Source organism: Carassius carassius, chromosome 20 (genome assembly GCF_963082965.1).
Source record: "Carassius carassius chromosome 20, fCarCar2.1, whole genome shotgun sequence".
NCBI lineage: Eukaryota > Metazoa > Chordata > Actinopteri > Cypriniformes > Cyprinidae > Carassius > Carassius carassius.
In genome coordinates, this window is record NC_081774.1 from 1,452,938 (window position 1) to 1,477,776 (window position 24,839).

Here is a 24,839-nt window from a genome sequence, read left to right on the forward strand (position 1 = left end):
CAAAAGCATGTATCATGTTAAAATGTATATGCTTTATTAATACAATTACATCTTAATATCTTAATTGTTTAGTTTCTGTTAAGTAGTGACTATTGTTTTCTCATTAAATCTAATTTAAATTCCGAGTTTACAAATTAAAAGTAATTTAATTGCTCAAGTAGAAGACTTCACATTTTTGTTAGTATTGTTAATATTTAGAATCAGCTTTTATTTTTCTATTTTCCATTTTTATTCAAGAAATTGTCATTTTTAGCAATCCTATTTTTTTTTCTTATTTTTAGTGAGTGTGTGTTCATATACATACACACACACACACACACACACACACACACTCACATATATATATATACATATATATACATATATATATACTTTTTAAATTAAATATTAAAAAAGACACCTGTTGCTACATTGAATTCGATGCTATTCGTCAGCGATGTAGCAGGTCATTCATTTATGCACAAACTTTAACTTCATTGCCTTAAATACCGATTTCAAAGAATGAGCTGTTTGTGTTATCAACAATACAACACTCTATCTCTCTGTACGTCTGTTTAACCCAATCGTCTTTGTGAAGCACTGAAGGCATTTGGCTGCAGAAGAAAAACACATCTTAACACAGTGTGTTGTCTTTGTGAAGCTGTGGATTAAAGGACACTTTCAGTAGGTCGCCGTTATCATTTAGACAAAAGAGTGTTGAAAGGGCATTCTGTCGGTGCTTCATTAGCGCAGGCCTCCCTCTGTGGCCAAACCACGGCCAGCGTTTAGTGCAATTACCCCGGCAGAGAACAACTGTCAATCATCCTTAAAGGGGAAGGATTCCAATTATTAAACCTCTTAAGTCTTTCCCTCTTGCCACCGGCTCTCTGCACGTCAGGCCAGTTTGCATGGCTTCATCCTAAAGATCAAGACCTATATGGTGTGGGAATGGGACGTATCTCAGTGCTTCCGAATTTACCTCGCTTTTGGGATGCGAGAAATAGCCGTTAACGGTCGTTTTACAGTCTGAACCAGGTGCACTGTGGGTAAAAAGTTGCGGTGTGTCATTTTCGGCGATGCTTTTATGCGAAGACAACCCTGTGTGATTCTGATGAGCCGGAAATTTGTAGAAAAGGTGCGTGAAGTTTAGTTTTTCTGATTTTAAGGTTCCATGATTCATTAAGATTTACTTTGCATTTAACTTACCTTTAAAATTGGTGAAACTAGGTGTATAAGACTTATTTCTGTTTGTGTATTTAAAGCATATACGTTTAAAATGCAACACACAGTACTTTTCGTTGCTTGCACAATAGTTCATTATTGGTTGAATAGATGTCTAAATGCACATTCAACAGGTATGAAATGGAAGAAAAATTCAATATTGCATATTATAAAGCATAACTGCTCACAAACATAAAAAAATTTAATTTCTATTAAAATTCTAAAATTGTGCCACCATAGGTTTACGACCAGGCCTGTATGATTCTGATAAAACAAGACATTGATGGAAAAAAATTCAAAGTTTTTTCTTCAATTTGATTGAGTGACTTTTAATTTGTAGACTAGAGCTACAGTAGATTTGAGCATTATTTCTGAATCTAAAAGAGAGTTATGTTATAATACTACAGCATTTTTGCTCAGGATTAACATATGAAATATGATAAATATAAGTGAAATTCACCATGCAAGACAGATAGATAGATTTGATTCCTATGGGTTTATTATATAACATATTATATTAAATTAAATTAGTTTTAATTTGTAAACTCAGAATTTAAATTAGATTTAGTGGGAAAATAATATAACATCACTGCTTCACAGAAACTAAACAAATAAGACATTAAGCTGTAATTGTATTTATAAAGCATATACATTTTAACATGATACATGCTTTTGGTTTATTGCAAAGAATTACTTAACTTTATTAACGCTTTTAACTATTGACTGAACACTATATAACCTTACCTTTCCTATAGATTTAACATATCATATTTTTTCATTTATTACTAAAAAAATATTTTAAAAGCTTTTATATTTTATATTATATTATATTATATTATATTATATTATATTATATTATATTATATTATATTATATTATATTATATTATATTATATTATATTATATTATATTATATTATATTATATTATATTATATTATATTATATTATATTATATTATGATTTGTTTATTGCATTTCCAAAACATGAACCCCTAATATGTTTAACCATAACAAACACACAAACAATATCCAATTATTTTTACATTATAAAACTCACAAATAAATAAAGTACGACTAATATCACATTCAATGACATACCTGGAAAAACAAACTTTTGACCGTAAATGCTTCACTCGATTTTGTCAAATACTGTTGCACTGACCATAAAAAAAAACATCTTTTTGATGTATTTAAAGTCCTATTAACTCTTGCTTTTCTTGAACAAAGCTTTAAAAAGGGAATCTCTGCCACAAACTGGAACCAGATTCTCTTACAGACATAACTTTCACACATTTCTTCCAGGAGACTTACATTGAGGACAGATTGGATGCATTTATCACCAGATACGATGAACATGGTGGATGATGGCTGCCTCTCAACGGACAACTACCATGATCTGGGTAAAGGCGGCGCTTCGGGGATGGCAGGCCACGTGCACAGCATCGACGTGATTCTGGGCTTCAGTAAGGACCAGGATCCTCTGCTCAACCCGGTCGGGCCTGTCGGCACACTCAAAGTGGATGGAGCAGATCTGGGAGACGAGGAGAAACAAGTGACCTCTGACCCCTACGGTCACCTGCAAAGTCTTCCGGATAATTCCCAGCAGTCAGCTGTGTATCACGGTGAGAGGTTTACTACATCACATCACGTTTTATGAAAAGTACAAAGAATGTCACACATAATGTAAATGGCTCGATGCAAAAAGTTCTTAATGCACTTTATACAATTTGCACATGCATGATTCTACCGTCCTGCATGAGCTTCTCCTAAATCTCCTTCAATGTTAGTCTGTTGGCTTTTCCACCTGAGGCCTTTAATTTAACAGCACAGATTTCCCCAAACAAGACACTTGATTTGAAGACTCTCTGTAAGAGATGAAATACACACCAAAACGTAAAGCTTAGGATAGATTTGTTTAGATTTCTATGGAACAATTAAGACTTTTTTTTAAATCACAATTGTGAGTGCAATCTGGCATTCTGACTTATTTTCTGATGTATCTACTTTCTGAAAGTTGTGTACAGCACGTTTAACACTTGCTAACATTGAACTAGTGGTCTTATTCTAATCCTGCCTAACTTAATTAGATTCAACCTGGATGTGTTCCAATTCAACATGTGGTGCTGTTTGCTCTTAGCTGTTTCTGCGAAATGAAAATCTCTGCTGTTGTCAGGCTAGAGGGCCACTCTTGGGCGAAACGCTGTAGTATTGAGTGAACCTCTTAACGGCTGGATTAGCCGTCTTGGCCGCATGAGGTCTACAGGTTTAACCAGTGACATCTGCGTGCTGGATTACTGGGAGGATTCACGTACCATGACAGAAGTGATGGAACTGCCAAATCTTTAGTTTTCTAGTAATTCATAAAATCGAAAGGTTAACATCTGACTCCATCACTGCACCAGGCAAAATAACATATAAGTAGTTTTATTAAGGGTGCTTTTAAAGGGATAGTTCAACCAAAAATCACTGTCAAGTTGTTCCAAAACCGGTATGAGTTTCTTTTTTCTGTTGAACACAAAATAAGATATTTTAAAGAATGTTGGCTATTGACGGTAGCCATTAACTTCCATACTGTTTTTTTCCATACTATGGAAGTCAATGGGTAACGTCGACTGTTTTTATTTCTCAACACTCATCAAAATATATTTTTTTGTGATCAACAGAACAGATAAATACATGATTAAAGAATTTTAATTTTGGGGTGTTCTATCCCTTTAAGGCTCTATTATGTACCTTATCCCACAATGTTTGCACTTCAGATGAGAATGATTGCAAAAATGATGTGTCTTGTTGAGGAGAACTCTGCTGTTACTTTATAAGTGATCAGATGGACCATTTTTGTTTAGCTGTTGAATGATAAAACAAATAATTGTCAAAATGCTGTCAATTATGTAAAAAATGGATGTGTTTCAGTATATTGGAGACAGTCTTAAAGGGCCAGCTGTCTATTTACAGTACCTGCTGCTGTCTGTCATTACAGTAATGTTAATCAAACAACAAAAGACAAAAATAATATCACTCACTGCTCTTGATTTCATTACTTTTGGATCTATAAGAATCAATTCATATGTGATTCACACAGCGAGTGACTATGCAGTATTTTAGCTACATTTTATTATTTAATTTCTGTAGTTTTTTGTAATAGAGTGCATGTTAAATAAACCTATGTGGTGGAGCTGAAAAACTAACGTTTATTTAATTATTATGTTTGTTCTATTGTGTTTGTTATTTGCTTCTTTGTTCTTATTTTTAATAAGAAAAACAAAACAACAAAAAATTAAAATAGCTATATCAAGATACATAAAAAATAAAAATGTAAAATAAAATTTCTCATTTCGTGAGATACATCTAGGTTAAAACCCATTAATTCTTTAATGAACTTTACAAGAGTACCTGGCAATAAAGAGCACTGCGTTTATCCTGTGCTGTAGATACTGGACTTTACTCCACAGAGAAGTGCGATGCAGATTTGGGAGATCCACGGAGCAATGTGGAGAGCGACAGTCGCTCGCCAGATGCTCCTGATGAGGATCAACCTAAAAAGAAACACAGACGCAACAGAACCACCTTCACCACCTATCAGTTACACGAGCTGGAGCGCGCTTTTGAGAAGTCCCACTACCCAGATGTGTACAGCCGAGAAGAGCTGGCGATGAAAGTCAACCTCCCAGAAGTTCGTGTTCAGGTAAGCTTTGGGTGATGCATGCTGGGTCACTTAACGCTATTATTATTTGTAATGAAACTGTGTTGATAGAGCATTACAAGGTGATGCTGTTTGCTGTGTAACAAGGGTGAAGAGAATCTGGTTTAATACAAGAAACAGCTTTGTTAAACTGATAAAGCTTCATCTGTTAAACCTGTAAAGAAGGGAATGATGGGTGGATTTCAATCCAACGTTACAGAGACTGAGGACAGTGTTGAGGAGTAACTAGTTGCATGAAACAGCATTATGTTATTTAATTACAAAACAAATGTAACTACAGTATTTTACAGTTATTAGATTATTAGGGAATAACTTCACTAACTTCAACTTTAAGAAAGTCACTTATGAAAATCTTGATTACAAAAGGGGGTTACTTCTGAATATTTTCATACATGCACACACACAAACACACACACACACATAGACAAACACACACACACGCACACACACACTGAGACACGCACACACAAACACACACACACACTCACATAGACAAACACACACACACACACACGCACACACACACACTGAGACACGCACACACACACACACACACACACACACACACACACACACGCACACACACACTGAGACACGCACACACACACACACACGCACACACACACACACACACACACACACGCGTACACACACACACACACGCACGCACACACACACTCAGACACGCACACACACACACATACACACACACACACACACACGTACACACACACACTCAGACACGCACACACACACACACACACACACACACACACACACTCACATAGACAAACACACACACACACACACACACACATACACACTCACACATACACACTCACACAAATTTATTTAATAAAAAAATTATTTTATAATTATATAGTTCTCTGAAATAGCTCAAAGTTACATCTCATGAACCTTCAATTGGAACGCATAAATAGACAGAGGACAACACAAGAGTTACAAATTATGATGATGGACTTTCTCATTTTTATTTTCGCCTTTGTGCACATATTTTTTTCTTTTCTATTTGACAATGACGTGTGTGTGTGTGTGTGTGTGTGTGTGTGTGTGTGTTTCATACATAAGAAGTGCAGCCTACTGCATTTCAATACAGTAACTGTCATCCAAACTGTGTTCATAGTTTATATCAGGTAATACTAACAGAGTGCAGAGTGCAGTGTTATACTGACAACATGACTAAGCATTTTGTCTTGTTTAATGACACAAGGACATGACACAAGAGGATTTTACCCACAGTAAAGCCTGTGATGCTGAAGAGGTTCCTTGGCCTGTTCCAAACCAAAATTGGGATACTGGTGCAGAATAATTTTTTGTTGTTTGCTGTATTGTACTGTACTCTACAGTAAATTAAATTAAGGAGTAAAGCATTTGGGGAGCACCACACTTACCATTTATTTTGTAGTATTGTTTAGAATTTATCTCATCAGTGTGTAATACTGTGTTGAAGTGTGTGTGTGTGTGTGTGTGTGTGTGTGTGTGTGTGTGTGTGTGTTTGTGTGTGTGTGTTTGTGTATCATATTTGAGAGCAAAGTTAGGTTTTTCAGCAAGATTGAGTTGTTTTGAGTGGAGAGCTTCATTTTGACTTTGTGAAATTAAGTTAGAAGTTATGGATTTGTGTTTACTGTTTTGAGAATACGAGGCATAGTTTCCAAGAAATGTGTGTTAAACTCTAATTTAAGTTATGAGATTTTGAAAGACGGACAGTAATTTAGTGTTATGGACTACTGTAAGGTTAACCCGGCCTGCTTTAAATCTTTGAAAATGATTAACAGCTGAAAACATTTGTTAGAAATGTATAAAGGTAAACAAATGACTCAAATTTAAACTTTTTAATAAAATATTTGAAATAGTTACACTGCTTATTACATTTTAAATAGGGTGACTTTCCAAAGTAACCTTCCCAACACGGATTGAAGGTTAGGAATGTTCTGATATGCAATGCCAAATTTTCCACAAAAACAGAAAACAGATCATTTAAAAAAAGTCCAACCTACATTTTTTGCTCAGAAATATGCCACATTACAGGTTGTGAATGCCTTCTCATGACTAGAAAATGCACTACAATTAATTATCCATCAGTTTGACAGGCTTGGTTAGACATTTTCCATCAGTAAAATACAGTACCACTTGATATTTCTAATGTGACATTGCTATAATAAGAGCTTATTACTTTGTTGAGGGATATTTCTTTTTTATTTTGGTCTAGAATATCCCATGAATTTTGGCATATCTCTCTCCTGGTTCATCATCATTTTCTGATATTTCTTCATTTCTAGTCCCTTTTAGTATCTTGTGCTGTGGGAAACAGGGAAACACTTATTTTCATTACAATGGAGGGTTGTAAAGGTAAATGTAGAGGATTGTAAAAACTCATTATGCATAAATGGGCAAAAACACATTGTTTTAAAAGTACAACAATAACATGTTGTTTGTGCAAAGTCAAAACCGTGCAACCCTGTAACTTTTGCATAACGTCCAAGCAAGGTTACCAGGAAGGGATCCAACTCTTGACTACTGTATGTTGCTTCAAGAAGCTCATTGACTTAGAAAAGTATCTCAAACAACAAACATTTTCAATATAAAGTTAATGCGAGTTCATTCATTTGTGCTTTAAAACTGTTCGGCACACTCACCTCATGTCAAAGTTTCAGACAACATAATGAGGTTGAGTCTAAACAGTTCTCAACTCTGTCCCGTTCTACAGGTTTGGTTCCAGAATCGACGTGCAAAATGGCGGCGGCAGGAAAAAATGGACTCGGGAAGCATGAAGCTCCATGACTCGCCTATGATGTCCTTCAACCGAGCGGCCATGGCGCCCCACGGAGGGCCAATGTCTAACTCTCTTCCTCTGGACCCCTGGTTGTCCAGTGCCACTCCCATGCACAGCATCCCAGGCTTCATGGGACCCGGCCAAAGCCTCCAGCCGTCCTATACGGGCCACCCTGGCTTCCTGAACACTTCTCCAGGCATGGTGCAGGGAATGCAACCCATGCCACCACCTCCTTACCAGTGTCCATTTAATGACAAATACCCAGACATGGACCACGGCTCTAGCATCGCAGCTTTGAGGATGAAGGCCAAGGAGCACATTCAGTCCATGGACAAAACCTGGCAACCCATGTAATGGGAAAATGGGGAGCCAGTGTTGGGATATATTATGGGGATCTCATAGACATTTGGATGCATTTAAAAAAAAAATGACCAGCATCATTAGGGTTGACCCGAGATCTGGAAACATGGAGAACTGAAAGCTTTCATAGATTTCATAGCTTCTGGCCGATGAGACAAAGCAAAGTTTGATTTGAAGGACCTTTGAGGATATTTTCATAACACAACATACTAGGATTTACACCGATGGTCAAACCTGCTTGGTGCATTGGTTTCATTTTGGCAACAAACAAGGTTGCCAAATCAGCACGGAATGGGGCTATTTCTGCTCTGGGTTGTTTTTTAGTCCACAGGTTAAAGCGATCTCGTCCACCCCGGAATGGAATTAGAAAATAAATTGGGCTGTGTTTTTGTGCAGACTTGGCAAACATGACAACAAAGCACAGACTGTTTGGGATTGGAGTATCTAAAGCAAGGCGTTTCTTACTTCTACAAATGTCAAGCTCCTTAGGATTCTGGTTTTCAGTCGGTGCCATGCTTCTCTGCTCCTCCGGGTTGAAGAGTCGCAATAGCAAGTTTGCACCGTTGGCAATTTAACAGGACAACGCAGCTCAGGGCAACTGATACCTCAATGCCCGTTCAGAGGTTACATTCATGTTCTACCATCTAGACATAAGAAATGATATGAAGAAATCACTTGACTTTGTTTAAAGTTAATGACTTTGATCAAACAAACTTAAACCTAGATACAGAATGATTTTAGAATTGTAACTTTAAATGAGTATTAGCATTATCATGTTTCTAATTCAATAGCACATGTTTCACCCATGCCACATTCCTGTTTGCCATTCATCATGATCATATAGTCATATAAAATGAGTCTGAGGTTTAACGTTTCAGTGTCTGTGGGATCTGTTTCAAACACTGAAGGGCAAATGTCTCAAATGGTGAATGTTTATGAAGAAAGTTTGTTATATTTCACCCCAAAAACAAGAGGACAGTAAAATATTTTATATATTTGCACAAAGAAAATTAAGCCTATTTTATTATGTATTTGTGACCCAAAATGCTCATTACTGTAATGCTGTAACATCCCATATTATATATATTGTATGTATATATATATATATATATATATATATAAAAAATAATCTAATTTTAATTTATATTAAATGGTATCTTCCAATTATCTTAAATTAAATTAAATGAGTGCTAAAATTGGAAATAAATGCTATTAAATATTAAGAGTATAATTCATATTAAATAATTATTTATATTAAAAATATTTTTTTGTAAACTTCTTTTGCTTTTGGGCTGAAATATGATCTGGGCACTTCACATATTTCAGACTCTTCTCAGAAATGAAAGTTGATTTTCACTTTGCATAATTTGATACCTTAATTAAAGATGAAGTACTAGTATTATGGAATTGAAAATATCTTCAGTGTTTAAATCAAAGTGTCACAGCTTACCCCAAATCACACATCCACAGCCAACAAACAAACACTGAATAGTAATTCGGTCCAGGAGTTCAATTCACTTCAATTCAATTCAAGTTTATTTGCCACTTGTCCACTTTAAGCAATGTCAAGAGATCCTGAAACGAAGTAAGTACAAACAAAAAGAAAAGAAAAGAAAAACAGGACATGTATGATATCCACAATTGCTTAGCAGAAGCATTTGCAATGCACTTGAAAAGTATTTTGGACAGACGTCACACTAAAAATGAATGTCCTTGCATTAGATAAAAAAATATCAAAGCAATTGACATTTATGTTAAATAAAGATAGTTGAGTACACTTTTCCAGAAACAAGTGATAAAATGAGAGATCTAGAAAAAATGTAGACTAAAAACAAAGACAATTGATCTATTGAATGACATTCACAAATACTGTCTAAGGACTTGTCATCAGCACAGAAGCTTTGTGAGGTCATTAGCGCATGCTGTCGTAGCAGGTGTGTGTGTGTGTGTGTGTGTGAGGACGCAGAATGAGTGGCTCCCCGCCGGGACTGTTCATTGTTTAAGATTATCGATCGCCCCTCTGCTCTGAATTAACGGGCGTCCCAGCCAGGTGTCAGAACTGCTGCATGTCATTTAAATGTGCAAACACTGTCCCTCCAAACAAACTGTGTCTTATCATTATCCTTCTCATTTCTAACCGGTGGTATCATGATATTCTGAATACTTTGTGGGCTCTGTAACTATGCAAAGATGGAAAAAAATACAGATCATGATCCATTATACACATTTTTTATGCACTGTGATGATGCAAATGGAACAAAACAAAATTGTTTCTACAGTATGTTTGACGTTTTGTTTATTTTGTAGGTGTGTATTCAAGAGTGTTATTAATAAAATAGAGTTCTTATTAAAGCACGGTTTATGGATTTCTGTGAACAGCGATGAAGCCAAAGAAGATAGTTCTTTTTTTTTTTTTTTATGATGTGTACACTTAGACCTAGGGGTGGTTTCTGTCACAATCGTTGCAGCTTTACCAGTGCATGCATATAAATTGTCTTTATGTTTGTTACAGTGTTTTGGGGGCGGGACATTTGAATGTTATTAAATATGTCTTTAGAATTTTCTTTTTAGATACATTTGTTGAATTTTTTGCACTAACAATTGGAATAAAGATGAATGATTAAAATGCATGATATATATATATATAGCTATGTGTGTGTGTGTGTGTGTGTGTGTGTGTGTGTGTGTGTTTTTATAGTTAACATAAAGATATGGCAGGGAGCAGGGAGCTCATTCAAATGTTAATTTAATGTAATTAAATGCATGTTTATATCTAAATACTACTTGACAAAAGTACTACATGTTCAAATAAACTAGTTTTGGTCAAAAATATAATTTAATATTACTAACAAGATTCTAATGATAAGTCAAATATTCTCTCATTGCTCAAAATATTGTAAATCACATGCTCAAATGCAACAATTTAGTTATTTTCAGGAAAATTATAACTAAAAGAAAAGAAAAACTTCAATCACGTATGAGATTAATATCAATCCATTGCAACACTGTCAAAATTAAAAATATAATGCAATGCCTAAATGATAAATCATATTACTGACATAATTTGAGCAGTGCTTGAGAACATCTGATTACTTTTTAAACAATCATTTTGTAATCTATAAAGGAACAGTTCACCCACAAATGAAAATTTGCTAAAACTGTCGTCACCCTCAGGTCAACCAAGATGTTGATGAGTTTGTTTATTCATCAGGTTTGGAGAAATGTAGCATTGCATCAGTGTGTCATCAATGGATCCTCTGCAGTGAATGGGTGCCGTCAGAATGAGAGTCCAAACAGCTGATAAAAACATCACAATAATCAACAAATAAATATAAATAAAGACTTTTTTAACTTGCTTTGGCTAGTCTGCTATCCATAATATTGCTTTCCTCCTGTAAAAAGTAATTTAGTCTGAATCAGGAGAGAAATCTGCACAGATCAAGCATTATTTACATTACGTTTAGTCATTTAGCAGACACTTTTATCCAAAGTGACCTACAAATGAGAACAATGGAAGCAATCAAAATCAATAAAATAGCAATGATATGGAAGTGCTATGAAAAGGAGAAGTACATGTAGCATTTCCTTTTTAATTATATAATAATAAAAAAACAGATATAGATAAAGAATATAGAGCAAGCTAGTGTTAGAGGCCTTTTTTGCTTTTGTTAATTTTATAATAAATAAAAGAAAACAAACAGAATACAAAAAGATTAGAAAAGCTAGTGTTATTTATTTTATTTGTATATTTTTTTAAAGAAAAACCAGCAGTTTGTAAATGAATAGAGTGCAAATCTAAAAAGGACAAGTGTTTATTTATTTATTGCATTTTTTTACGAGCTTAAACAGTCCAAAACAACTATAAACAATTATGTGGCTGCAGAGACAACAGGAGATGGACTTTATCACTGGATTATTGGCTCATGTTTTGGCCAGAAGTGATTAAAATTAAAAAGCCTTAATGATGAATTTGTTTCTTACAAACATGCAGCTTTTGGCTTCACAAGATCTTAATTGATGGACTGGAGTGGCGTGGATTACTTGTGCATTATTGCTCCCATTCTGACGGCACCCATTCACTACAAGAGGATCCATTGGTGAGCAAGTGACGGAATGCTACATTTCTCCAAACCTGATGAATAAACCAACTCTTATACAGTTTCGATTGCCGTATGGCTACTAAGCACTGAGCTCAACTAGTGACTGAAAGAGTTTCCCCCCTCATTAGAGAGCGTGTTCAGTGGCCCTAACTAGGTTGTGGGTGTAGTGGCCTGTCCTCGCCTGCCCTTGCAGGTTAACTGCACCAAGCCAGCCTGTTAAGAAGATGAGCCGGCTGTCCATCATCCCTCCACAGGGGACAGAGCGAGGGGGCGGCTCTTAACCCCTACGATCCGGCCTAATTGCCCCATGTTCAGCTGCTGCTTTCCATGCTTCAGTGACACAAAACACACACACACAAACATACGGTCCACCTAAAAACAGAGTTTAATACATTAATGCCATTACATCATCTATTTCCTCTCATGCATCATATTTTGCAATAAAATGAAAGTACTGGAATTATGCAGTGAACACATGCCAATGTTAGTTTTGCTTTAGTTATAACCTAAAATGTATCTTTTTGTGATGTGGTTAAACTGGCTGTCAATGCGCCCTATTACATGACATGTAACGAGCGTCGACTGACGAACGTGAACTAAAGGTCAGAGGTCAAGAGGCTGACCGGTGCTCATTTTGACAGATGACGTCAGTTCAGAGATTCTACATGGATGCTGACTAGTTTAATTAAAGAAATTTAGCTTAAGTTAAAAATAAGTGACAGGTGACTTAATTTAAACTCAATTTATTTATCTGACATGAACGTCTAGATTGAACAAAAATGCTAAAATAAACCGAACAAGAGTTACTTTGACAAGAAAATGTGTGGTGCTCAAGCATGTAGTATTTGTAATACAGTAGTACAGTAGTTGTCAAAAAACAATGGTAGTTTTCCACCCATTTATCAAATTATCTGTTACAGAAATCAATTTTTTAATGTATTTTTTTCTCAAATTTAATTGAGACGATGCTTAAAACAAGAAAAATATCCATCAATGGTGTAAGAAAAATATTATTGTTTTCCATTTTAATTATACAAACATTTTCCAGTTGTTGTTTTTTTCAAAATTAAGTAGATTTATTCTTAAAACAAGAAAAACAGATAACAGATTTTTTTTTTTGTATTAAGTTTAAACTCACTTAATTTTAATTTCAGAACAAAACAACTTTTTTTTATCATTTTGCTTTTCTTGTAAATGTATCTTGATTTAACAATGTTTAGATATCTTTAAAAAATATGAGAAAGAAAAAAAATTTTCGCCACCCTATTCTCTAAATATTTGCATTGGCTAATGTGAAAAAAACATCTATTTTCCTCAGGTCTGAAAACTGTTGAGATCTCTTTGCACAGACCACAAACACTGCAACACTTACTGTGATTCACTGCTAAATTCCTGGCTCTTGTGAGGGTCTGATAATAATGAATTGATTGTGTGTGTTTTTCGGTCCTCACGCTGTGCAGGGATCTGGAACTTGGGATGTAGTTAACTCTCTGATTAGTGGAACATGCTCTACGGTGCAAATAATAAGGGAAGCAAGCGGAATTAATCGGGTTTGAGTCCTACAGCTTTTCTATGTCTTCTTCGCATGCCATAATGAGATGGCTTGGCAAGAACGAGAACGTGCTTGACCGGTGTCTTCCCTTTTTTTGTGGCTTGTGAGGACATGCGGTATGTTTGAAATGTTGCCATATTACTAGCACTATTTTTGCAGTCTGTAGTGTGTATGCATGAAATGAATTGTATGCAAACTTTGTACATGCATGGAAAACCCAGACTACAACATCTGCCTAAGAATTTAATGCATTCACAACAAATACAGAGTGAAATAATGCAATGCAGTGAACTTGACCTCCTATTTCCAATGTGAACTTTAAGCTAAATAAATTCAGTTTCTTTCTGACTTCAGACTTCAAATTGGATTTAAAATGCAAAATAATCGTATTTAATATGCAACTCTCAAGAAAAATAGCATGGATATATGTCATTAAATTAGACTTAATTTAGTTTTGGCAAAAATGTTAATTAATCTATCTAGAAAAATAGGATGCAGTTCAACATTGGACTGAATTACTACTGGTTGGTTTATATGAGGCGCCGTGTAGGATTTAAATCAAACTTCGCTTATCAATACATACATAAAACACGTGCATAAACACCTATAAATTAAAATCATGAATGTACAAGCATGAAAAAAAAAAATCTTCAAATACCTGATCACAGAGTCACAGCGCCACCTACAGCTGCTCAGTTGAACTGCACTAACAACTCAATTGTCCAATATGCACGAATCCTATGGAATTACGCTTAGTTCAATAAAAAACAGTGTGCAATGTGCATGCTTTATGGGCTAATCATTGCTATTCAAGGCATAATTCATAATTCAAATAATTATTTTTAAAATGAATGTGAATGATGCTGCCACAAGTAGGCTAAGATTCGACAGTAATCATTACTTTTAAAGGCTTAGATTAAAAATGAAAAAAAAAAAAAAAGTTTTCATCTCACATGTAGGCCTATGATTTTCTTTTTCTGTGCACCACAAAATGAGGAGATTAGCAGAATGTCCACACTGCATTTTTAACCTAGGGATGTTAAGCCACAAAAATGTAATAAATGTTTCCATTTTTATTGTGTTCCTGAAAGGGTGTAAATGTAAAAGAATCGTCTTAATCATTGCAGCTTAAATATACTTCCTCATATTCCTTCCTTATCAAGTTTCTAAGATCATTAATGAAGTTTGTTTCCTAGCAATATCCACTGCATTGAAAACAAATCAAATGCATGACAGTCCTGCAACAAGTTTTATTGTAGGATTTATTGGAAACTGCATTTCGATTCATCTTAAGCCTTGTGGAATATTATATATTCAACACGTTGTTTATTGTAAAAGTTTGGGTTTGTTATTGTTGTTTCTGACGCGTTTTCCACAAGTTGTCTTCAAACACAATACGCAATTTATTGTATTTTACAGTTACAGTACCATATCAAAGTCAACAGATAAAGCAAAGCAAACTGTATTTAGAGGAAAATAAAACCCCGTATTTGTGTAGGCACTGTTTTCCGCGTACACGTCTTGCTGTGAAAATCCCACTCAACCGGCTTCCCTCTGATGTTATGCTGGAAACTGATCCTGAGTCAGTTTTGTCTTGTCCTGTGACGCGACCGCCGGTCATTGCGTGCAGTAACGGCTGGTCTGAGAACAGCAGAAGAGGCTGACACAGTCTCCGCTGTAGAGAAGAGTCAGGCACTTCGTGGTCTCTTGTTATTGGTCGAGAGCGTCAGCTGCGGACCAATCAGCGGCAGACATCTGTGCAGCCATGCACTACTCCCGAGGCACGGATAAACTGAGAGCAGCAGAGCGCGTGAGGAGCGGAGAGTGTGCGGGTTAATTCCTCAAATTATTAACAAAAATGCAAATTATTACATTATTCCAGCTGGTTTCTGCCTCATTATTGGCACTGTCTGCCAATGCAGAGGTGTTCTTTAAAGAACAGTTTCTGGATGGAGGTGAGTGGATCACTGAACTTGCATTTCATGGTTGATTTGTAGGTCACAATATAAAAAGTGACATTAAAATCGGTTATCGACTGAATAATTAATAGGCTGTGATGCTTAATTATACTTTTGTTATGTTTGCAAAGTAAATTTGATCTCTTAGCAGTATGTTTTTGCGCATATTAGTTTGACCGCAAAAACGAAACCAATAAAAATCTTTTCTTTCTTTCTTTCTTTCTTTCTTTCTTTCTTTCATTGCATTGCACAATGAATGTACAGTACTGAAGAAGTGCATTTTGGCACATGGGTTGTTGACATGGATTAAGTTTTAAAAACATTAAAATTAAAATAAAAAATAGGTTAAATTTAAGGCTATGTATGCTTGTGTACTCCTAAAAGTTGACAAAATACAGAATTTAACAAGTTAAAACTTCTATTCTGGGACCAAAGGTTCTGATGAGTCATCTTGCACTTAGGGGCGTGTCCAAATATTTGTCCAATAAAATGCTGTGTTGAGTGAGAGAAACACGCCCCTTGAGATCCATGACTGCAAAAGACAGTATCAAGTCATTTAAGGCCTTGTCTAAATGGTTTATTAATTGCACAAGATATGTCAACTACATTTTTGTTCAAACAAAATACATTTTTCAGTAAATACATTTTAATAATGCAACTGAAAGGAAAACTTAAATGAGCACATGCAAACTTCACGTGTCTATCAAATGGGTTTGAAAGAACAGGAAGTTTCTTAAGATATTACACAAACTTCCTTAAAAATCAATCATTAAACGTGTGTGGAATGTGATCGAACGTGCAACGCTCATAAACTCTTCTCCTTTCCTCTTCAAGTTCATAGATAAAGAGCTATATGATTTCACAAATCTTTTACAAATTGAGTTGGCTGAAGATGACATAAATATTTATATAGTGTTTTTTATTATTATGTATTTTTCAACTGAAATATAATTATTGTTTTTACTCATTGTTAAGCACCTAATTTAAATATAATTTTTTATTGTCATTTGTTATTATTAAACATTTGTGTTAATTGTTATAAAATCTTATATACACTCTATATAAACACAAACATGCCTATATATATATATATATATATATACACACACACACATAAATTAAATTTGCTTTTTAGGAACGTAGTCACATTTTATTTAATTTCAGTTAACGTAAATTTAATTTCAAGTAATCAAAGTGTTTTTAAATGGTTTTAATTTTAGTTCTAGTTAACTGGAATAACCCTGATTTGCTTCATAACTGATTTACTTTGCAACGTTGACACTGTTATTGAACTGAACTGAATCTAAATTGATCTGATTAATGACATTATAGTCTTCTATAGAGCTGCTTTACGGCTAGAAATGAATAAGTTTCATAATAAATGAATTTTACAACATAAACACTCTTATTTTCCTGTTTTTAAATGTGAACCTGTTTCAAAGCAACTTGTGTATTTGCATGATTCATCCCTTTTTAGGATACTAATCCAGATTTCATCTCATCCTTGTTCGCAGTCACTGTCTCTGATATTGTTTTAGCCTTATTTCTTCGCTTCTAACTCTATTATCTGAATTCGCAGATGCCTGGAAGAGTCGATGGGTGAACTCGGAGCACAAATCTGACTATGGCCAGTTTAAACTAACCGCTGGAAACTTCTACGGAGACGCTGAGAAAGACAAGGGTAGGTTTTTACATCCCTAGGAACTTCACCTTTGGTTCAGGAAAGAAGCAGATGATGAGTTTGCTTGACTTTTCTTCGCCGACAGGTCTCCAGACAAGCCAAGATGCACGTTTTTATGCCACCTCCGCCCGCTTCGATCCCTTCAGCAACGAGGGCAAACCTCTGGTGATCCAGCTCACCGTCAAACACGAGCAGAAGATCGACTGCGGAGGCGGATACGTTAAAGTCTTCCCGGCTGATCTCAACCAGGCGGACATGCACGGAGACTCCCAGTATTACGTCATGTTCGGTATGTCGACCGCAACCCCTTGATTTATTATAGAAAACGAGTCATTGATTTATATTTTGGTGTCTGAATCATCTCAACAGGGCCTGATATCTGCGGCTACAGCACCAAGAAGGTCCACGTCATCTTCAACTACAAAGGCAAGAACCACCTCATCAAGAAAGAGATCAAATGCAAGGTGAGATCAAATCCAGGGTTTCAAAAAAAGACAGTATTCAATAATATTATCCATTTAATGCACTGACACTGTCGGACGAGAACAAAATGTGAACTGAATTGTGGGGATGATGATAAAGCATTGACATTATTAAACTAAATTGATCTGAATAAAGAAACTATTGTTTTATGTAGAGTTGCTTTACAGCTGAATTGGAATTTGTTTCATGATTTAATAATTAACACAGCTGTTTTGCTGTTTATAAATGTGAAGCTGCTTTGAAATTTAAGTGTAACATGTAAAACACTTTATATATAAAAAAAACAAAACAAAAACAAATAGTTCAGACAAAAATGGAAACAATAATGATAAATGCATGCTGGGATGATTTCCGTATGGCCAAATCTTTTTAAAATATACGAAATTTTCAATATTTATGGGCATTTTGTTTTTGAAAATATATATTTTAAAAGTGTAAATATATATATATATATATATATATATATATATATATATAAGCATTTTTTTGTCTATATGTGAAGATACGTGTTTGAATAAAATTAAGCAATAAATAAAGCCAAAAATGTAGGCTACTGTGAGATTGGAAATGTAATTTCTTGCCCCTGAAATCTATTTGGGCAAAGTACGAGATTCACTGTTTACAACATAAATTTAGCTTTTAATTAAAATACATTTTAGCCAGAAAACTTTTTTTTTTTTTCAAAAGGAGTTTAGAGAATCTGTAATAATTGTCATAGAATGAAATTGTCATTTTAAAGCAAGCTGTCTAAATGAAATCTCTTTTCTTCTCTCCAGGATGATGAATTGACTCACTTGTACACACTGATCCTGAATCCGGATCAGACGTACGAAGTGAAGATTGACAACGAGAAGGTGGAGTCTGGCTCTCTGGAGGAGGACTGGGACTTCCTGCCTCCAAAGAAGATCAAGGACCCCGAAGCCAAGAAGCCTGAGGACTGGGACGACCGTGCCAAGATCGACGACGAGTCGGACACCAAACCTGAGGTTCGATTCGGTCTCACATCAGCTGCGAGGCAGAGCTGGGTCACTTTCAGCTTTTAACTCTGACTGTATAATGTTGTCAGGACTGGGATAAGCCAGAGAACATTCCCGATCCTGATGCCAAGAAGCCAGACGACTGGGATGAAGATATGGATGGAGAGTGGGAACCTGCCATGATCCCAAACCCAGAGTACAAGGTACAGACTTGCATGCTTTAAGATGCTTCCGCAGCGGTCCGGATCTCCGATCTTCATTTAGTTATTGTTGTGTTTTGGTGCAGGGTGAGTGGAAGCCCAAACAGATCGACAATCCCAACTACAAAGGTGTCTGGGTTCATCCTGAAATCGACAACCCTGAATACTCTCCTGATGCCGAGATCTACAAATTTGACAACGTTGGAGTCATTGGGCTGGATCTCTGGCAGGTAAGATGCCTTAGTCTTGCCATAAAGTATCCTTTCATTTTTTTAATCATGAAAATGAACAATATAAGTGCATTGAATTTACACAAAAAAAAAAATAAGGTAAGTGCTTGCAAATCATTTATTTTAGCTACACTTAAATAAACTAAATTAGTTGACTAACTTTTAGCATGCTTTGTAGCTAAAATAAATGCTTGCAACCACTTACCTTAAAAAAAAAATTGCATGTCATTTTTTTTTCAGTGTAGAAAGCAATATAAAAATATAAAAAGTAATTAAATTCAGCAACACGTGGTAGTATTCATGGCATGCATTTGCTCTGTCCATGATTTACTGAATATTTATAGTATATTCACAGTGTTGTGAATATTGCGTTGATTATGTGCTTTTTATCAGGCCGGTTCATTTTTACTGAATTTTAATTCTCGTTTTAAACATGAGTCTATTGTTCTGCAATGATTTGATTGAAATGATGGTTTCTCTCACGCCTTTAAGCCATTTCAGAGGAGGTATTAAATATTAGTCAAATAATTACTAAAATACTGAACCTTTAAAAAACGATAATTTAAATGCAAAAAGAAAAATTATCAATATTTATTATTATAATTATTAATCTGTATTAAGCCCTAATTATATAGTGTTATTTTAGTATTTTTAAGCAATTGGTTTTTCAATAATATTTTGAATACCTTTTTATTATTTTAGTAATTTTGTTGTTTATTTTTTAGAATTTTTATTAGTTTTTGTTTTTTTAAATACAGTATGTCTATTTTTATTAATCATTTATAAATGTTTTATTAACTTTTTTTAGTTTTAGTTTATTTTAGTACATCAAGTGAAGCTAAATATAAATTAGAACTATTTTTAACATTTTATTTCATTTAATGGTTTTAGTTCAGTTTTAGTTAATTGTAATAATAACCCTGGTTTGCGGTTGCAAACGTAGTAGTGCGTTTAGAAAGAGGAAATCTATTTTAGAACTTCTGTTATGACTATTTGTCAGTACATGTCTACTCGCTCTTTACACATTGTTTGCACATTAAACCACTAAAAGGTACTTTTCTGTCTCTATCAAATTCAGTTCATCTTTGTGTTTTGTCACTCCAGGTAAAATCTGGCACAATTTTTGACAACTTCCTAATCACAGATGACGTGAAGGAAGCCGAGGACTTTGGAAATGAAACATGGGGTGCTACAAAGGTACCAAACACAGAATGACAGTGAAAGAGTTTGATTTTAGCACAGTGAATAATGTAATAAGCATTAAAGATACATTTTAAATTGTCTGTGTTGTCGCAGGGTCCTGAGAAGAAAATGAAGGAGGAACAGGATGAGAAAAAACGCAAAGAGGAGGAGGAGAAGAACAAGGAGCAGAGCACAGAAGCAGACGATGAGGGGGAGGAAGATGACGGTGAGGAAGAGACAGAAGAGACTCCAGAGGAGGGAGATGACGATGATGATGCGCTTCCTAAAGACGAACTGTAACACGGGAAGTAGAGTTCCATCCACATTCCGTGGTTGCCAGGGAAACGACCACAGTGCATTCATTCTAAACAGACGACAATGATGTCATGATGATGTCATACACGGGCAAATAGGCGAATGAAAGTTCTCAACCCATACGTTTAATTTGTGACCATTGACCTTTAACGAGCCAGTTTTTTGTTATTGAAGAGTTTTGTGTACAGTACCAGGGATCTGATCTGTTTGACATCACTTACTACTGATCTATGATCAGTTTATTGTGCCTTTTCTTGTTTGTAAAATCTATGCCCATGTTAGTTCATGCTGTTGGTAAGGAACTAGACGAAATTCATGAAGTTTACTTGAATTATAGTTATGAAAGCCTGTTTGCACCACTGAATACAATAATAAAAAGAACATTTATCTCACAATTCTGACTTTTTTCTCCCAGCTTATAGAGTTTATATCTTACAATTTGGACTTTTTGTTTTGCAAAAAAGAGTTGTAAGATATTAAGTCAAAATTGCAAGATATAAACTCATGATACTGAGAAAAAAAAGTCAATTAGGAGCTTTAAGTGGTCAAAGTGGCAAGATATAAAGTAATAATTATGAGATCTAAACTCGTGATACTGAGAAAGAAAGTCTGAATTGTGAGATTTAAAGTTAAAAGTACTAGGTATAAACTCAAAATACTGAGGAAAAAAAGTCAATTTAAACTTAAAAAATTATGAGATATAAGATACAAATACTGAGAAAAAAGACTGTGAAATTGTGAAACTTGTACTCAAAATGTTGAGATATAAACTCAGTAAAGTCATTTAAATTTTATTATTTTTTTTTTATTCTGTAGCAGAAACATAAAGCCTCAGAATTACAAGGGAAAAAGTCAGCATACTAGGTTTATATCTCACAATTCTGATGATTTTCCTCAAAGTCTTGTGACAAAAGTTACAATTACATTTGAGTTTTTTCTTCATAGTGGAAACGGACTTCCATCAAAAGTATGGAATGACATGTTACACGGTTCACAGCTTGCATACAGTACGTGTTTCTCCACACTTAAACTGAATAGTAGAGGATGTGATGTTGGCCCTATTGTTATTAATGAGCGATTAATCAGATCAGAGGCTGGCTTTCAAACTATAGTCCTCGTTCCCGAAATCATTTTTTCTGTAAACGGTTGCAGGAAAACTTGCAACGAGGACCGATGAATGTTTGTACTGTAGTGCAAAAGACACTCACAATTGGCATAATGTTCCTTTGGCACTGATGATTTAGTTTTGTTCTGTTACCGCGGTATGTGTGCTGTGGTTGTTATCAATCTCCTAAAGAAGACATTCAGGAAAAGCCCTTTCTTTTTCTAGCTCTATTTATTACAAAAGTCTTTCAGTTTGAGTTTCAGATCATCAGTGGCAGTAACATCTGTGGTGTTTTGTTACTTGAAAATAACTAGCTACAATAAGGGATGTGGTAATATTTGCAAAGATTTTAAGGCCTCATTAAAACACAAACTATTGTCTACACACTGTGAACTAAGTCCCAAATGTTCAAATTGGGTTGGTACTGAAAATCCTGTTTAGTGACATTAAACCACCTTTTTACGTGTCGAGAGTTGTAATTAATGCCAAAGTTTTAATAAATAACTTTATTGTACATGCAGTTGCAATATTCTGTGAGTTTTTGAGCACATCATGGTTTTATACTCAGAATTTCATGCTGTTATTTATTCATTTACAATGATATATTTCAAGTTAGTTGTTTACACATTATACATTTCCCAAGAATGCATAATTTCTCTAGAATGCATGTTCATCATCTTTTTCTGTCAATGTTTTGAGTAATAATCATTCTTGTGTGGTTTAGAGAATATACGTTTACTTTGTATATGCAACACGAAAGCTGGTCCCTAAATGAATTGCACTTGAAATCTGAAACTGATGAAGTTTTCTCGTCTGAAACCATCTGTAAGAAGATTTAAAACAGTGCAGGTGGTGCACAGCTGTATAAAGACGGGATGATTTGTGTAAATGTAACCGTATGCTTCTGTCTGCGTTGTGTTGTGAATTAAGTGCAAAAGAAGACAGGAGAACGCCGGATTGGGTCTGCATAAGAGAATATATTTTCATTAACAGGCCGTCATGCCAGTTTCAGCTCAATCACAGTGACACTCAGTTCGGGAGAAAGACAGAAAAAGAAAACACAAGGAAAGAAAAAGCACAGAGATGGAGAAAACGCAGTAACTCCATACACTTAAACATGAAACCCGATGAACTTAAACACAAAAAAATAGGGTTTGTCAATGCATACCTGCATAAGAGAATACCATCGGGGGTCGAACCATCACCTCTTTACAGACCCTTTTTAATGAATTTAAACACTTGTTTAAATAATAGTAGAACAATCTTAAATGTATAATAACAGAAAAATCTTGTGAAATAAATAAAACCATTTTAACCTCGTTACACTCACCCCCACTGATTTCACTAGATTTTACGTAACATCATGAAAATAGTAACACATCAAAAAGAAACAAAATACAAAAAATAAAAATATCATGCCCAAAATACTCAACTCTACAGTTAGAGGACTCAGCAATCAGGTGTAACCCCCAAACATGAAGACTGAAGAAAGTCTACCAACATTATTGCTGTCCACAGAAGGACTAGGAAAGACAAAGGTTAGCTACTCCTTTACCTAACCATAGGAAGACATGCCATATACACATCTTATCGACAGATTACATCCAAGATTGCATAATTGTCTATTTTCATAGACTACACACAAATGTGCATTATTCCTTTTTTTTTCAAGGACATTTAAAGTGTGAAAATAAAAAAAATAATACAAGAACTCTGTATCAACTCATTTCATTTTCTACAAACAAGATCGACAACAAATATGTTAGATATAGTCTGAATGAGACTATTTAACGGCTTTACTAGTCTTAATGAGCCTATTTAACAGCTATACCAGTCTTATCAGACTATACACTATTACATATTAGCCTAACCCTCTTGAACAAAATAGAAAACAGAAAAGAATAGACAGTCTGAATGAGCCTATTTAACGGCTATACCAGTCTGAATGAGCCTATTTAACGGCTTAACTAATGTTAACAGACTGTACACTATTATATTAACCCTCTTAAACAAAATAGAAAACAGAAAATGTATCGATAGAAATCGTAACAACAACAGAACAAAAATAACAAAAAAATATATACAAGAATAAGTAACCATCTACCAATTACTCATGGTATAATTTTCTTTTACCCAAAAAGATTCTTAACAAGTTGACTAGACATAGTCTGAATGAGCCTATTTAACGGCTTTACAAGTCTGCCATGTCTAGTACGATAACACTCACTCTGATCAGGCCTTTCCACTGACAACTCCTTTCCATAGGTAGATGGTTGTACAGAAAAGGAAGACTCGTTAACCAGGCTGTCTTCGTGAACTGCCTCAATCTCAGTGACAGTCTCCTCACTCAAATTGACACCTTTCGCTGAATCATCCCGATTCCCATTCCTTAATTCAGAGAGGTCACCACTGCGTTTATCATCGCCCACATGGAAGTCAACACCAGTAACCGTAACACCACACTCACTGATAGCAGATGTTACCAACTCCCCCTCAACTTCTACAACATCACTTTCACGAACAGTTTCCTCACACATCACATTCTGCTCATCCAATTCATCTCTGTATGCTACAGAACCACCAGAGCTACTAGAGAGGTCAGCAACCCACTGAGTAGTCCTTTCTTCTGCAAGCTGCTCAGAACTAGAGTCCTCAGGTTCATCACCACTCACACTGGATAACTGTTCCTCGACAGGGTCTGAATCAAGCAAAGGCAGAAAGTCAACCGGCATAATCAGATTCCTATGAACAGTTTTAACGACACCCGAAGGGCTTCTGAGTTTGTACGTGTTCATCGAGGGATTTTTGTCAATCACTACATAAACCGTACTCTCCCAACGATCCGCCAGTTTCTTTTTACCTCTTTCGTCCTTTGTTGGCTAATAAAACTCTTTGCCCAATGTCAACTGACTGTCCTTTACTCCTTTTGTTATACATTTCTGCTTGTTTGTGTTGTTGTTTTTCTGAATGTGACTGTGCAAGTTTCATAGCTTCACAAA

General features: G+C 35.2%; 2 protein-coding genes across 2 annotated transcripts; both read left to right on the forward strand.

Moving 5' to 3' along the window:
• The first annotated feature begins 846 nt into the window (after positions 1-846).
• On the forward strand, positions 847-9,039 carry LOC132095985 (retinal homeobox protein Rx2-like). Its single transcript, XM_059501093.1, has 5 exons — positions 847-1,114; positions 2,503-2,822; positions 4,632-4,885; positions 7,632-8,142; positions 8,212-9,039. The coding sequence occupies exons 2-4, from the start codon at positions 2,528-2,530 to the stop codon at positions 8,049-8,051; spliced, it is 969 nt and encodes a 322-aa protein (XP_059357076.1). The 5' UTR covers positions 847-1,114; positions 2,503-2,527; the 3' UTR covers positions 8,052-8,142; positions 8,212-9,039.
• Positions 9,040-15,480: 6,441 nt separating this feature from the next.
• Positions 15,481-21,397, forward strand: LOC132095986 (calreticulin-like). Its single transcript, XM_059501094.1, has 9 exons — positions 15,481-15,664; positions 17,247-17,348; positions 17,434-17,637; positions 17,718-17,812; positions 18,608-18,817; positions 18,898-19,011; positions 19,095-19,238; positions 20,343-20,435; positions 20,535-21,397. Exons 1-9 carry the CDS (start codon positions 15,568-15,570, stop codon positions 20,718-20,720), a joined length of 1,245 nt encoding a protein of 414 aa, XP_059357077.1. The 5' UTR covers positions 15,481-15,567; the 3' UTR covers positions 20,721-21,397.
• The last annotated feature ends 3,442 nt before the right edge of the window (positions 21,398-24,839 follow it).